Source organism: Coptis chinensis, chromosome 5 (genome assembly GCF_015680905.1).
Source record: "Coptis chinensis isolate HL-2020 chromosome 5, ASM1568090v1, whole genome shotgun sequence".
In the NCBI taxonomy this organism is placed as follows: domain Eukaryota; kingdom Viridiplantae; phylum Streptophyta; class Magnoliopsida; order Ranunculales; family Ranunculaceae; genus Coptis; species Coptis chinensis.
This window is the reverse complement of record NC_141460.1, coordinates 69,679,567-69,696,558: the sequence shown is the minus strand read 5'-3', so window position 1 is coordinate 69,696,558 and position 16,992 is coordinate 69,679,567. Positions and strand designations below refer to the sequence as shown.

The following is a 16,992-nucleotide window of genomic DNA, read 5'->3' as shown; positions in this document are numbered from 1 at the left end:
CGAGATCCGCCACCTCTTCCCTCTTCCCCGATCCGTAGCCTTGCTTCCCCACCTCTCCCGACCGGACCGAGGCCCCTTCAATCTCTGGGCAAGCTTTTGCCCTCCCCTCCCCCGCGTAGCGTAGACCTAATCTTGAAATTTTGTTAAAGCGGGTTCACGGGATACCCCCGATGTCATCTTAGAACATGTGCGACCTAACTTCGGCTTCCCGTCGATCGGTTCCCTTTACAGGGGGTGCCTCAGAGCGGTACGGTAGGGCCAGATTATTTGTGGAAACTGCGTTTGCCCCCTCACCCGCCTTGATGTCGAGGGTGTGTAATCACTTTAATATCCCCTTGCCAAGGCATTGACAATTTCGGTGGGTCATGTATCTTTGCGAACCACTACAACCGTCTGAAATTTAAGATAAGCGGTTCGCGACATGACCGCTCACTTCTTCATCAAAAGTACCAAGGATGTCGATTGTGGGCTATCACTCTTTTTGTGTCCTCTAGAAAAGCGGCATTTCATTCTTCGTGGTCACTTCCTCGGACAAAGTGTGGCATCACTACCCTCTTTATATCTCTAATCTCAATTTTTCTCCGCGGATCTTCCACCCGAACCGAATCTTAACCACTTGGCTTTTCTTCCCGGTGGTGAGTCTCACTCTTTATCTACCCCCATTGATGTATATCTTTTGGTTTCTCATCGACTTTGACAGCCTCTATTTCGGGTTGGGCCCGACTTCAAAGTCGCGACCTACGACCACATTTCTTCCACCACTTTCCGGAAGATTCGCGACTGGGACTGCTTCAAGCCGTGATACTTGGGATTGACTCGCGAACCGCTCTCCCCATCGTCCGATCCCGAATTGAAATCCATAGGAAAATATTGCTCCCCATTTTTCCGCCCTCCTCCCCAAAGAAAGCCACGTGACACACCACCTCCCAGGAAAAAGCGCCATACCGCGAAACCCCACTCGCCCCAAGCTCGTTTTAAGCAAGACCACTCCTCTCTCGCCCCTACTCCATACCGATCCCCGACCACTGGGAAGATCGACTCATAAATCCTCATTCCCTTCCACCACTTCTCAAACCCGGACGGGCGCTTAACAAACGCGAACTCTTCGACAAGTTGATTCGGATGAGGATGTCGCCCCCATTCTTTGCCCCCCTCGCCGCTTTCATTCCTCCCCTCCCGCCCTCCAAGCGTCCACGCCTTCGTCCCTCAAGAAGGGTAACATAGGACCATCCCAACCTACCGCCGCCTCCTACGCGGAACAACGGCCGGGAAGGAGATAGCACCCTGGATCGATAAAGGGGGCTATTGGACCCATTCCTCCGTTTTGCCCCGCTTTCAAGCTTCAAAACCGCGATTCTAAATGTCAACGACTCGCTTGGAAAATCCGGTGTGGCTTCCTCCCCGTTTCTTCGGGTCTCATCTCCCCAACGATATGGCGTACGCTGAGGGGGGCTCCTTTGAGTCTCACCGGACTTCATTCTACACCGGCTGGGAGAAGGTAACATTTTCTTTGCATTCAAGTATCTTTCTTCCATCTCTCTGAGTATTCTAATTTTTGCTCCTTCTTCCAGATGAGTTTGGATATCTCCTTCATGATCCGCGGCCTCTTTGGTGCAAGGGCTCGGATCGATGAGCTGAATAAAGAAGTAAGCCCATCTAGAAAGAAGAATCGACGGCCGCTGGACCTAGACAAGCTCGGGGCCCAAGACGAGCTTAAAACTGCGGAGGCGCCACCTTGCTTATATGGACAAGGTTAATGACCATTGAGTAACCCGGTAGCGAGACCCTTCAAAAGAAACGCGCCGCCGCCGGACTCCCTCTCGGCATCGGGGAGGATGTATCGGCTCTCCTTGCACAACATGAGGTCGATATGGACGAGCTCGGGACGCTTTTCGCCCAAGCCAGAAGAGGGTGGCCAAGAAGGTCAAGGAGGAGTTTGACCGGCCACCAAAGAAGCCGCCGTCTCTTTCACGAAGCCCTGTCGGCCGCTCGATATCCGAGGTCATTTGTGCAATCCGGACTCCACTTCGGAAGGGAAAGAGGCATTGCGTTTGTTAGGGCGATAGGCGGTCGCGGATGAAGTCCTAGAAGAAGCCGAGAGTCCGTGATCAGGGAAAGTAATCTTGGTCTTGAAAATAGCTTGTTTATGCCCGGCCAGGCTTCTTTGATGCTACTTTGTTATACTCTTTTATGCTACATTTTGTAAATTATCTTCACCCCTACCGGTTAGGATGTTCATATTATGTTTTTGCTGTTTGCCCCGATTGTTTCTATTGACACTCTTTTCATTATATGGATCCAAAGAATAATCGCTATTTTATTAGTGTATTAACCCCTATTGGTTGGGAATATTTGATTTGGTTTGCTTGGCGCCCGGACCGGGCCTCCGCCGCTCTCTACCGGCGGGCGGCTCTGCACCTTGCCGGCGGAAGCCTCTTCGCTTCCGTTTGCTCTCTATCTCACATAGGTCAGGGGCAACTCCTCTCGCCCGACCACAATGAGACCTCATCTCCCGCGGTGGCAACTCTTTTTGCCCCACTAAAGTTTGGACCCTCGCCCTTGGAGGGCTCGCCCTCTCCCTTCCCTTCACTCGGGGGTAATGAAAACTCATGCAATAATAATACTTAACTTCAAAAGTGCTACGGTTTTATATATGTACAAATAGCTCATGCCGTTTTCGGTTTCTCTCATTACATTTACTAGTGAAATTTTTTCAAAGGCAACCTTACATTCGGCTTTATCCACACTTTATTGCCTCCACGGTTTGTAACTGTAGGTGCTGTTCCCCACCTCGACCACCACGTAAAGGCCCTCCCATGTCCGGACCCAACTTCCCTCGCTTGCTTTCTTGGTGATGGGGTAACCCAATCAAGCACCTTGTCTCCCACCTTAAATCTCCCATCACCGGCTTCTTGTTTATCTTTGCGCTGCGGCGGTGATATTCTTTCGGTTTGACGCGTCTTTGCGTCTCTCCTTTCTTCGCTAGGTTCATGTCTCCGGCGAATGCCCCGGTTTGACCCATCCTCTCGATGCCGGTAGGTCCTAGTGGTCACGCCGCCACCATTTCGCCGGTATCACGACACCTCTACTCCATCGCCAATGAAAAGGGGTCTCTTTGGTCGAGGTTCGTGGGGTTGTCCGACAGGCCCAAAGCACCCGATTTAGTTCGTTGGCCCAAGAGACCCCTTCTTGCCCTCCGGTTTCCTCTTGAGATTGTTAAGTATGGTTTTGTTAGAGGACTCACCCGCCCATTTCCCTCGAGGTTGTATGGGGCGAGAATCCCCGTTTGATGTGATACGCTTTGCGAAAACTCCTAACCTTTGATCCCGTGGAACCGGGTTCCATTATCCGCAATGATAGAATAGAGGCAACCCGAAACGGCATATGATGTTTTTCCCACAAAACTTGATCACTTGCACCTCTTTCACTGGCCGCAATGGTGCGGCCGATCCACTTTGTAAAATAGTCCGTCGCGCCAATAAGAATCTCCTTTTACCGCGGGCCTATAATGCAAATGGCGGTCCCACTATGTCAAGGGCCCACATCGCGAATGGCCACCGGCTAGATAATCGCGGTGGACGGCTCTGGCTGGGGCCAATATCAACCGAGAAAACCTCGACACTTCTCACATTTTTTGGCGAATTTCACGGGCGTCTCTTTTCATGTGAGGCGGAAGTAATCTTGTGTTAACAACACGGTAATCGTTGTTCCGCCCGCCCGAAAGTGGTTCCTACAATCCCCTTTCAGGTAACTTCATCGAGCACCTCTTGAGCCGGCCGCCCCAAGCATCATAACAAAGGCCCATTGAAATTCCTCCGATATAATTCACCTCCCACCAACGTGTACGCCCGAGATGTCCGTTTCCAACCTTCGTCTTTTCTGCGGGACAAATCCCTCCCCCATCAAAACCGCTTGATGGGCATCACCCATCCTTCGTCCACCCTCCGCGGTATTCATTACTCCCAATGCTTCCTCGGTGCCGGCTTGTCCAACTTCCTCAACCGGAGTCCTTTCTTCGGACCCGGCATGGCAAATTTCACGTAAGCGAGCATCTGCGCGTGGCGATTCTCCCCACCGGTTCAAATGTACAAAGCGGATTTCGCGAACTTCGACGCCGCCGAACTTCCTTCGGGACTCCCCAAATATCTTGCCATCCCGGGACATCTCGCTTAGCGAACCCTCCATTTGCACGGTACACTACCAAATTGGAGTCTGAATTATCTGAAGAAGTTCCTTCACCCCGTGCCTTACGCCATTCTCATGCCGGGCGACATCGCTTCATACTTCGCCGTTGTTGGATGCTGCGAACCCCGATTTCATTGTCGACTCTAGCTGTCATTGTTAATGCGGCGTGACCAATACTACACCAATTCACGCTAACATCCGTTGGCCGCGACCATGATCGACAAACACTCTCCAACCGTTTTTCGTCCCACGGGTTCAAGCTATCCGGTTCCTCTTCCCTCTCGGTTCCAAAACCATCTCCTCCCCATGTGGTCCTTCATGCGGGAACTCCGCTAAGAACTCTGCTTTCTTGCTCGAGTCTTCTCCGTGTCTAACGATATTGGATCTCATACTGAACTTAGCATCACGGCCCATTTCAACATTCTTCCCGACTTCTCTCGCTTCCTCAAAACATGCTTAAGAGGCAAGTTCGCGGACCACGATCAACTGCGTGGGCTTCAAAATAGGCTTCACCTTCGAGAGCGAAAATATCAATCGCAGGGTATTTCTCCACCCGATCAGATCCGGTTTTTCGCATCCAACAACGTCTTACTCACGAAAGTGCTTAACCGGTTTCTATCTTATCCACTACTTTCGAGCGAGGACCGAAATGATTGCATAATGTCGGACCCCAGGTACAAATACAACTTTTCTCCCTCTCGGTCGCGACAACAACGGTGTACCCTCTAAATACCTTTTAAGCCCTCGAATGCCTCGTTCACATTACGCGTCCATGTGAAATCGTGGTGTTTTCAATAGTGCGTCTGCAAATGACCTACATTTGTCGGATGATTTCGAGATGAACTTTGTTAAGAGCGCGACCTTTTCCGGCTTCCCGCACCCACACCTCCTTCATCTTTGGTGATGGCATCTCCACCAATGATCTTATCGCTTTGGGTTGACCTCGATTCCTCGGTGGTCACAATATACCCCGAAATTTTCCCGTGGTGACTCCAAATGTGCACTTCGGGATTGAGTTTCAAATTAGGTGTTCGCGATATCGAAATGTCTCCTCCAACCTTTCCAAGTGCTCCCTGTTCGACATACTCTTCTCCACCATATCATCGATGTATATCTCAATGCCTTTTCGGATTTTGCCCCGAACATCTTCTCTCCCAATATTTGGAATGTGGCTCCCTGCATTTTTAATCCAAATGGCATTCTAGTATAAGAAGTATGTTCCCCCTTCCACTACGGAAGGAGGTTTTTCCCCGATCCGGTCCATACATTGCCACTTTGGATTGTACCTATGGACGATCCATAAATGAGAACATGCCGAACCCGCAAATCCCCGGCTCTACCAACTCATCCATCCAAGCGGCATCGGATAACCGGCGTCGCCCGGACACTCTAGATTTACGTCGCGTGAAGTCCACACATCCGGACCTTTCCATTTTTCTTCGAGCGACCACGTTGACAACAACCGGTCACGCGGAATTCCACCCTCTTATTATCCCGCGCACCCTTTAGCCTAGCAAACCTCTTCTCGGATTCCTTGCGTGATTGGGTCTCATACCTCTCATCTCGTCTCACCGGCGTCCTCCTCCCTCAATGCGGCGATGACATGCAAACTCCGGATCTAAACCCGGTGACATCCTCTATCCCCAACGCAAAGACGTCTCGCTTTTCTTCACCAAGCATCGCACCAACTTATCCTTCCATTCTTACGTAAGACTTCGACCCTATCGATGTGAACTTCTCCTCTTCGCCCTCTCCTAAGTTTACTATTTCTATCTCGGCCCAAAGTCTTTGGAACCACCGCGACCTCCTCCCCTCTTCCTTTTTCCCCCTTTGTAGTTGCTATGCCGCCTTTTTCCTAGAGCTCGTCGACTCTCTTCCGGGTCCATGAGACATCCTTTTGATTGTATTCTCGCGGGATCGTTTTCTTGGATGTCACCCGATCTCTCCATGGACCTCATATGTTCCGTTAGGGTAGGGAATCGGATAACTTGATAGTAAGTCGACAAAGACGCCCTCATCTCATGTATCCATCTCTCTCCGGGATCGCATTGTATTGGGGAGTGGAGTCGACTACCATGAACCTTGAGAACATCATCACGGGCCCGTTATTCTTGGGCAGTGAAGTTCCCCATAGCTCAGAACACTTCCATTGAATCCATACAAACTTGTCCGCGGAGGTCTCGGTTGCCGGGTTGATCCCCATCTCCTCAAGAGCTCTTCCGAATAGCAAATCCGGGCTACCACGATCTATCGGGACCCTTTTGACCACATAATTGCCCATCAAGCATCTTTAATAAACCAACACATCCTCAGGCGGTATGATCCACGCCGGAGGTCCGCCTGCTTGGAGAATGTAATTTTCTCCTCCCTATTCATTAACTCGCTCGTAACTCGCCTTCCTCTCGTGGGACTTTATTGACCTCTTGAATACTTGGCGCCGTCCTCGACCTTATCCCGGTGGGCATTGTGACTCAACGCTTCCCCTCACCGAAAATCACATTTATGGTTCCCAATATTCGTCCCCGGGCCCAGCTCGGTCGGGAGTTTCCCTACTGAATTCCCTCAAAGATCCCCTTCACTATTAATCTCGGACTAACCATTTCAAGGCATAACAATCATTGGTTTCGTGATTGCAAGACCGGTGATACTACAAGATAGCTTGTTGGGCATTTCGGTAGGAATGGTTCGCGCCCTTCATATCCTTGCACATTTTAATCGGCCAGATTATCTCACTCCAACGGTCTCGCCAATGGGAGCTTATTTAGATGTGATACGCTGATCTCGCCGCAAAATTTGAAGCGCGATCTCAATTTCGTTCCAAAGACCAAAGAATGATGATGCACGACCTTGATCGCCTACCTTTCAAAGATCGGTTGATTCAATTGAACCTCGCGAATATCGGGGTAGAGGTCCGATTCTTCGCCTAGCATTGACCTCCGATTGCCCGATATGGTCGACGTCTACTCATTAACGCGCGTGGCATTCACGCAAATTTATCACGATACTACGCAGAAAGCAAAGCGGGCAAAGCACCAAGAGCATCCCACTTCGGATTCTCTTCGCAGCCATGAGGAGGATCGCGACATCTCCCCACGATGGATACCGACTCTGCCGTGGCGGAAAACGAGGTCAGACAGAGGAAGACTCGCGAATCGATTCAAACGGATCTTGCCGACAATGCTCCCCGAAATACCGGATGATCGGTTTCCAACATTGAGTCAATGGAACTTCTACTTCCGATCAAGGCGTCGAATATGGTTGAATTCTTCTTAATTGGAGAACTCCCCTTAGGCGGGGCTTTATCCGACAAAGTCAAACGGGGGATGCATGGTTTTTTGTGTTGTTACCTACCCTGGGGGTCCCGCCTTTCTGAGAAAACCCGTGGGTTCGGGCCCACTCGCTTCGGTGCCTTACTCTGAAGCGAGGGGACAATGATTTTAAAAGAAATTCATGAAGGCATTTGTGGTAATCATTACGGTGGTGAGCCTCACTCACAAAGCTCTCACCCGAGGATATTGGTGGCCATATATGCAAAAAGATGCCAAACGGTTTGTCCAAATATGTGTACCATGCGTAAACATGCTCGGATCAATAAGCTTCCTGCGAAACGAGCTTCATCCCATACAGCCCGGCCGTTTGCTAAGTTGGGACTCGACATTAATGGGTCTTTTACCTAAAGGCCCTAGGTAATGTGAGGTTTCTCTTGGTCGCGAATCGACATTTCACCAAGTGGGTTGAGGTCAGTATCCTCGAAGTCGATTCGTCTTGGGCGTCAAACGGTTCATCCGGGCGCGATATTGTGTGCCGATTCGGTGTCTAATTGAAATGGTATCGGACAACGGACGCCGGTTTGATTCTGTTGAGATCCACATTTTCTACAAATCCACGAAGATCACGGCATAACTTCTCCGCACCCTATTATCCCGTGGAAATGGACAAAGCGGAAGCAACGAACCGAAGTTATTACGGACACGTTGAAGAAAAAAAGGCTTGAATCGACTAAAGGAAACTGGGGTTAAAGCAGTTACTGGGGTGCTTTGGGCTTATAGACAACCCCCGTCGTTCAACAGGAATGTCACCCTTTTCATTGGCATATGGAATGGAAGCGGTACTCTTAATGAAATAATCGCCTAATAGATGCGCTCACAAGCCATCTCCCCACAGAGGTCAATGCCGACATCTTGGCTCGCTGCGACAGAGCCATGGTGGCGGACCTTAGAGATGAAGCCCCCGCGAGAATCTCATGACTTACGAGGATTCTATGAAGCCAGCTTATGATAAGAAGTTACGGCAAGACGAGCATTCAAACCCGGCGATTGGGTTTTACGTACAAAGGCAAAGGAGCAACGAAGAACCCAACAACGGGAAACTCGGTGAGAACTGGGAGGGGCCTTTTATCATTGAAAGGCTCGCATCCAAAGGTTCTTATTTTCTCAAGAACTTGGCTGGCGATGTCCTAACCAAACCATGGAACGCATACCATTTGCGCTTATTTCACAAGTAATTTACTTATCATTAGTTCCACCAATAAATTTCACATACATTGTACTTTCCTTCCATTTTTCATCAATAAAATTCTTTTCCATTTATGTTGTGTTTTAATTTCAAATTGGTCATTTAGTTTTAAATTTATTAAACCCGGGTGGCGAAGGCAATCCTACACTTCAGTTTCGGCTTGCGTGGTGCAGTGTGCCTACGCCTGGCATCATGGTTCGACAATGCAAATCCAAGAACGATAATGTATCGCTTTTGGTCTGGGTGCGATTGTTTAGAGTACATCAAGCGTATACCCTTGGTGGCGGAGTCTAAGCTACACTCTGATTTAAACCCAACTACTGAGGCACTTCTGGGTTGTCTATTGGTCTCCTCAAGGATCGTCTATGGGAGAATCTTTGCAATGTAACAACGCTTGTTCGTCAAGTGACTTAGTGACATTGTTATTGTCGCGGCAACGGTAAACCACCGTATAATATTTTATAAAGATGGTTAGATATTACACATATTCTATCCGTGTTACGTCCACTTTCGCAGGTTCTATGAAGAGAATCTTACGGATTAGTGTCGATTCGGTTGGAGATGTTGTCCCAATTCCAAAGATTCCACTTCTATTTCTCCTGATTTGGTTTCCATATTTCTATACCGGGCCGTGTAACACAAGCGGGGGCATCTTAGTTGATGCATTTACGAAGTCAGCCATGTCGGCTAGATTTGCCGCATAGAGCATATATAGTTTAAGGCTTGACTATCAAATAATTGATCAGCCACAAGCCTAGTCGTTCAAGACATCCGAAATTCATTTTTCGATAGCCTCCCGTGTATTCAACAAAGGCCCATCCAAAGGGCCCATTCAAAAAAAAAAAAAAAAAAAAAGTACTTGAACAGTGCACTTCAACTCTTGACCCTCTACCGCCGGCGACCGGCACCGTCCGGTTCATGCATTTTTCCAACCGGTTCAGGTGGTTTCCATCCGGTTTCGACATTTTTCCAGCCGATTCAGGCGTTTTCGAGCTTGTCCAGGCAGTTTTCCTCCTGGGTCCAGCTCTTCCCAGCCGATTCAGTCGGTATACATGCCGGTTCCAACAGTTGCCAGGCCGGTTCAGGCCTACTTAGATCTGGGTCTGATGAATTTCCTACATTTTCAGGCCGGGTCATCATTTTTTCTTCCGGGGACAGCAGTGTGCTTGCCGGATCAACCGGTTTTTTAGCCAATTTTAGTCTTTTTTCGACCAGGTTAGCCTCTTCCATGGTCATATCATTTAATTGGCCACTCGTTTTACCCACTCAAGTGTTTAATCTTTTCAAACTTTCTGGCCTATCTCCATTACACGTTCCTTCTTACTTCATTTTGGTTTTTTCGGTACTTTAATTATTCAACACATCATCTTCATTTTCGTTTTGATCATTTGTTGAAGAGGGGGCAATGTGTGTACCCTACGTTATATTTCCGGTTCAAAGTATACTCGGACTATGAACTGGGTGTAAGACCAGCGGCGGACCAGTTTGGGGGCAAACACTTTGGATAATCCGGTCCTCTAATCCGTTAGAGTTCACAACGGGTTTAGGGCCCATCCGGGTGACCCAAGTTCGTGGACCCAATCCGTCCGGATCATTCTGATCCAGTCACCCGATAAGATCCTAATGCAATCCGATAAGATCTTGCACAAGGATAGAATGGAATCTTAGAGAATGATTCTATTTTAGATAGAGTCATGATAGGATTCATGAAAGAATGCAATCTCAGAATCACTTTCTTGGCCGCCGGCGAGGAGATTGTTATATATCTGAGGCTTCGCAGCCTCGAACCACGTTTTTAAGAGACTTGATCCCGGATTCCTCGGCGGAGTGCGAGGGCAAACCGAGCGTTAGTGCGATCTCTCTTCCTCAAAAATCCCAATCCCCATCTCTTTTGAGCTTTCGGAAGCACCATCATATCGGGAGTGTCGGGTTAACTTTTTGCCCCGACAAAATGAATTCAAGCCTAATTTTTTGTGGTTATGAAACACTCACCATAATTATTATCTTCCCAAAATTTCAGCTCATTTGGAAATCTTTAACATAGATAAAAATTGTTATCATCTTTAAAAAGAAATCTAAAGGTCCAGAAATGTTGAATTTTTGTATTTGTTTTTTGCCAATGTTAGAGGTTTCCAAATGAGCTGAAATTTTGTAGAGATGATCTTAATATTGAGTATATCATATCCACAAAAAAATAGGTTTAAATTCATTTTGTAGGTAAAGTTTTACTTACGTACTTATTTTAAAGTTAATTTAAGTAGCTACTTTTAAGAGAAAGACTATATATTTATAGTTTGCTAATGTGTATACGTAGTGCTATGAATCTGAAACTATTGTACTTCCTTTTATGTTCTAAGTTATATTGACACGGGTAGGTGTGTCCATATCTGACACGGATATGAAGTGTCTTACACAGCGAAATATGAAAAATTGAGGTATATCACATACAATATGTGTCTGACACGGATTTTTTTTGGAAATATGGCGTGTCCATATTACATAGCTTTTAAGGTGTCCTCGTTGAAATGAATATGAATTTAATTTACATGTTTAACAGTTATTGAAAGATTCATCTTTACATTTCCTTACAATTTACCCCTAGGTACTTTCTGCAAAAAGATTTTGCTTTTGTGAATGATAGTCTTGTAATTAGTAGTTAGTTATTAGTGTGATGTTTATTCTTCTGGTGTGAGTGAACATCGCCCCACTTGCACAGAGAAAAATGTCTGTAGTTTGGTGGTTGTTGTTATTGTTTTTCTCCTTAAGTAAACACAAAACCTGAACTATGAAACTTTTATCTTAAGACATCATGGTATCTTTATCGATATCTGTCATCTTGTAGGGATTATTAACCTTTTTTCTTTTGGTGTATCTGTACTGTTAGCAGGTGGAATGTGGAGTGAGGAGCAGTCTAGAACCTCCTTGCAATGCAGTTGGCTTAATTGACCGTCTACTTCTTGGTGAAAAGCATCTTTATCAGAATCCTGTGTATAAAAGGACAAAGGTGACTTATTCAAGCATTGACCCTATTTTTTATCTTTAATTATTTTTAACTTATTTTTCAGGGAGTTAAAGGATTTCTTGTGTATCTATAGGAATGCAGTGTCAGTTCTCCTGACTATGGACCTCTTCCGCCGAACTCACCTGCATGGTGCCTTGCTCCATTTGATCCAGAGGGAATCTTGAGGTTGTTCCATGAAACTCTCTTCTAAAATATATTGCTCTGTAACTCAAGTATCAGTGAACTTTCATCTAGAAACTTGTGTGGGAAATATGATGTAATACTTTAAAGCAATGCCGATATGGTGGTACGAGGTCTTTTCCCATCCTTTTCTTTTCCTACTCTTATTTTTGCTAAGAATTTCTGAATAGAGATACAAATTCCTGATATTAATGTTTTTATTGGATTTTTGAACTTCATTGCTTTTATATTGGGCATAAATCAAGATACCATAATTGGAACCACTGAAAATAGTAATTGCATTCTGATAAATATTTCCTGCGAAGGACATTGTGATTTTGAATTCTAATGGATCTCTTTAAGGTATAAATTTTTAGCAACTATAGAATGCTTCTTTTAGTACATTTGTCCCACGATATCTTATCACTTTTTTTTTCCACCATAATTGGATCGAAATTTTAGCTCGTTGATGGCTGCGACAACATGTTTTATAGGATTGCATTATGGGCATACGATCTTGCACTACAAGGTTTATTCCATCTCATTAGTGCTTGAAGTATCTGTTTACTATAGATATATATTCTAGTCAGAACTTACAGTGGAAATTACTAGGGTTTATGTACATGTCGGTGTACAACTACACTTAATTCTATTGTTTGGATCATGAAAGGTCTCTTTTATTTCTAATGATAGCACTCTTTTTTGGTTTTATTCCTATAGAGCCACACACAGAGGATACTTTTGTGGTTCATGTCATCTTTGCCCCTACTACTTTCTGGATATGTTTTGAAGGCGCTAGGTATACATTTACATTCATATTTCTTACTTTAAATGGTTTTTCGGTCCCCGTCGACTTATGGCTTCATCCGTTCCCTTTCAGGAATTCCTGTCAGTAAACCATTGTACACATTAAGTTATATGTGCATCACAGCCGGAGTTTCAGGCATTGTGTTAATTATCATTTACTACACAGTGAGTTCAAGCCCTCCCAAATATTGATTGTTAAACTGGAAAGTAGATAACATATTCTTTTATTTTGACTGTTATGACTTTCCATGATATTAAATTAATCCTTTAAGTTTGATTCTATGAAGAATGTTCTGGATTTCAGGAAGTAGACAATGTCAAAAGGGAAATGATTGACTTTAATATTGTTTCTGTGTTGTCCAAAATTACAACCTATAAACTCCTCCCCTCTCTTCTCCCCTCCTTTTTTTTTTTTTTTCCTCCTTCTCTTCTCTTCCTCTTCTCTTTATATACTTCCTAACTGCCTCTTTCTTTAACCGCTCCCATCTTCTCTAACCGCTCTTCTGTTTCCATGATCTCCTTACATGCCCCCACGTCCTGGAACTGTCCACCTGTCTCCTCAGAGATCGTGTCTTGGCTACTGTACTCCAGCTCTTTCTTTCCTTATCCAACATCTCCCTCAACTCATAATACCTCCTCCGATCTTTCGCTTCCGAGAGAGCGGCGCCTTATAATTATTCGCGGACTATACCGTTATGTTGCTTGACCGGGACCACACATGATCGTCTTAGTAGTCATATATTAGGCTGATACAGATGCCCCCTCTCGGTCCTCGGACCTAAGGTTCGGGGTCCGAGATACTTTCTGCCAACTGAAGCCGCGGATCTCTAGTACCTGTCCTAGAGCCCATCACCTAGCCAGATGAAGGGTCCGGTCCGGCCGATGTTAGGTCCTTTCTCTAGGGCCCGTGTTCTCGACTTTGATTTGAGAGCTCTATACCCCTCGCGTGCCTTACACGCCTCTAGCAATTATGATAGCGTGCGGAACCTGTCGCCTCGTTCTTAGCCCCTCCACGTGTCACCCCTGGCGGCCCTTTCTTCCGATTCTTCGGTCTTTGTATTCGAAATTCTTCGCTCTACCCGCGGCAAACTTCGTTCAAACACTTCCTTTTTCTCAAACCCTTCCTCTTTTCTCTCACCCTTTTATTTCTTCTCACTTAAACCTTTCGACTTCATCTCTCTGTTTTTCCTTTTGGGATCGCCGACTTTCTTGTCTTCCCTCTTCCTCCGGTGAATCTCCATCGTTTGCTTCCTCGATTCGATTTGTACTACTCTCTTTTGCTTTGCTGCTTTGCCCTCAAAAATCAGGTTCGTTTCTTCTTTCCTTTATCTCTCGAACTTTTATTATACCATTGGTTTGGTTGTTCTCTAGTGTTTCGTGGATTCTTTCACGGGCGTAGCTTAGTCCTTTCATCTTTTCCATTCTACGTCTAGTGTAATTTGCATCATGTCGGCTTCTGAGTCGACAAGCACCTCCGCCGCCAAATCCGTTAGATCTAGTTCTCCTTCCTCCAGATCCAGTAGCCTTGTTGTTGTGAGATCAGAGTCCGCGGCCTCAGATTCAGACTCCCCAATCGCTATCCCTTCCACGTCTGGGAGATCGTTCAAGCTCCCTCCGCCCCCACACTACCGCCGACTGGCAGCGGCGGTCAAAAGCGCTTATGGTATCCCAGACGATGTGATTTTGGAGCATGTGCCCGGGGTTACCCACTTCCCACATTTGGTCACACCTCGGCCAGGTGCTCTTGTCGCTACTGTGGGACAAATCGTGGCCGGTCTTCGGTTTCCTCTGTCCCTATTAGATGTAGAAGTTTGCAACCATTTCAATATCCCCCCGTGTCAGGGTATTGGAAACTTCTGGCGTGTTATGTACGCCGCCAATTTCTATAACAAAACCAACTCCCCACCCATCCAACTCCGCGACATGATCTCCCACTATTACCTAAAGAAGAGTACCAAATTCGGTAGTATAGGCTACCAATCCTTCGTAGTCGTCCGAAAGAAAAAAGTCATTTGTTCTCAACATCACCTCTTCCCGACAAAGTGTGGCACTATCTATTTGTATGTGTCTCAGGAGCTTCGTCGTGACGACCTTCCGGCGGAAGTATCTCTCGAGACATTTACATTTTCTCTCGGCGGTAAGTATAGACCCGCCCTTTATGTTTTCTTTTTATGTATTCCCATCGCTTTCCCCAATGTTCTTTGCATGGGCACGGGTTGGAGACCGGACTCACACTCCGGCTATATTTGATTGTCAATTCCGCCATCTTCCAGTCTTCGCGACACGGGAAGTGATCGATTAATGAAGTTCTAGGCATCGATCCGGGGAGAAAGGCACTCCTCTTCTTCGGACGACCGTCTCTCAAAGACGGCAAGTACCAAGGCCCATTCTACCGTCTACCTCCTCCCAAAGAAAGGTTGCCCAAAGCTTTCCCCCCCAAATTCAAGAAGAGGGGATATACCAAGAAGATTTCCCATTCTAAAGTCTGCCGAAAAGCGAACGGCGACGCTCAACAACCTCAACGCCCCTCTGGAACCTTTCCAACCAGAACCCCCAGTGCCCCGGCCCCTTACTCCTCCATCGCTGATTGGGAGGACGATTTCAAAAGTCGCGATCCATTTCCCCCGCCCGCCAAACTATGGACGCCACCAAGTTGAAATTGTGGGGACCGACGAAGAAGATGGCGAATCGATTCCGCAGCCCAAGAGCCCGCCCCGATAAGCCGAAGCGAGCGGCGCGGAAACTCTTCGCCCCACGTGTTCTCACAATACCCGGTATTGCGCGGCCCTCATCTTCCACTCGTCGTCCAGGCAAGGAAAGCGCCCGCCGCCCTCCCGAGGTTTGGCCTACGAATTCAAAGCTAGGGATCGGCGGTCACCACACCGCCGACTTTCTCACGGATAACGGATAGCGATCGCCGCTCTGTTTCTTCAGCCCCCATCTACCTCGTGACCAAGCTATGGCGACTCTGGGACCTTTCCACCGCATACCGCCATCTATCTGGTGGGAGAAGGTATGTCTTAGTCCCTATTATCTTGATATTTTTGTGGATAAGACACGCGTCTTCTTTATTAATGCGGTGAGCACGGATGTAGGCTCGTCATCCAGCGGTCTCACGATTACACTCGGAAACTCTAGAGGCGTGGAAGCGGGGAAATACATGGGCGAAGGCGTTGGAAAATACGATATGGCGTCACGGAGAAAGATCGCGATAATGCGCCTCGCCGCTCTTAAATCCCATAAGCTTCAGCCAGAACGAGCGGAGGAGGCCTTCAATCAAGCAATTATGCGAAGCTCGCGTGCCAAAATGGGAGGGCGAAGAGGCGACCAGAAGGCGCTGACCCAAGAGAAACTGGAGCAATCGCTGAAGGTTGCGTCAGATCGTTTCCGGGTTTTGGCTGAAAAGAAGATAGCCCGAGAATTGCGTAGCCGACTCGGCGATCTCATTCGCTCTTTGGGAAACTCCTCCCTCGCCCTCTTGCCATTTGGTTCGGAGGTTGGTCCTTCAATGGCCTCTTCGCCGCCCCCTGGGGGTGATATCAACACTGGATCCGCGGCTGAGGACGCTGTGGTGGTGATCTCTGAAGGTTCTCCTCATAAAGACATAGCTGGGAATCCCACTTTACCAGACACTGCTGCTGAACATTAAACTAGAGACTGTTTCTTTGTGTTTGCTTACTCTATCCATATTTTGTTCTCGCTCATTTTGTATGTACGTTATGTCCCGTATTTCTGGGTGATCCCAGCGGGCTCACACTTATGTTTTCCTTTTAACCATCCCGTTCGCGGTAGTTTTTATTTCCTGGCCCTGTGTTTGATCCATACTATATCACTGTGTTCACCACTCGCTTCAATTGCCCGAACTTAAACTCTTGTTACATGGAGATCCTTGGGGGCAGCTCAGTTTGCCCCCATGTTGGACACGAATCTCGTTGTCCGCGAAGGGCTCCCCCCCTACTATCTCAGATGGGCTCCTGACTGAGGCAGCTCAATTTGCCCCCAAGTCAGATTTGGACCTCATTGTCCGCGAAGGGCTCCCCCCCTACTATCTCAGATGGGCTCCTGACTGAGGGCAGCTCAATTTGCCCCCAAGTCAGATTTGGACCTCATTGTCCGCGAAGGGCTCCACCCCCGCTATCTCAGATGGGCTCTCGATTGAGGCGACTCAATCGCGCCTCAAGATTAGATTTGGACCTCTTTGTCATGAAGGGCTCCACCCGGTTAAAGTGGGACCTCCTCATTCATGGGCAATTTTTCTACACCCTTGCAATGAACAACGCAGCAAATAAATAGGCAAAATGATA

At 47.2% G+C, this 16,992-nt stretch overlaps 1 protein-coding gene across 2 annotated transcripts in view; it reads left to right on the top strand.

Moving 5' to 3' along the window:
- The window catches only part of LOC147498609 (uncharacterized), a 33,421-nt gene that overhangs the window by 9,763 nt on the left and 6,666 nt on the right, over positions 1–16,992 (top strand). The window contains exons 7-11 of one of the 2 annotated variants that reach the window (XM_086560558.1): positions 11,588–11,704; positions 11,796–11,887; positions 12,344–12,410; positions 12,602–12,680; positions 12,762–12,853. In XM_086560558.1, the coding sequence (XP_086416684.1) occupies positions 11,588–11,704; positions 11,796–11,887; positions 12,344–12,410; positions 12,602–12,680; positions 12,762–12,853 (447 nt within the window). Of the gene's footprint in view, positions 1–11,584; positions 11,705–11,795; positions 11,888–12,343; positions 12,411–12,601; positions 12,681–12,761; positions 12,854–16,992 lie in introns of both variants that reach the window. The other variant, XM_086560557.1, reaches the window with a different exon arrangement.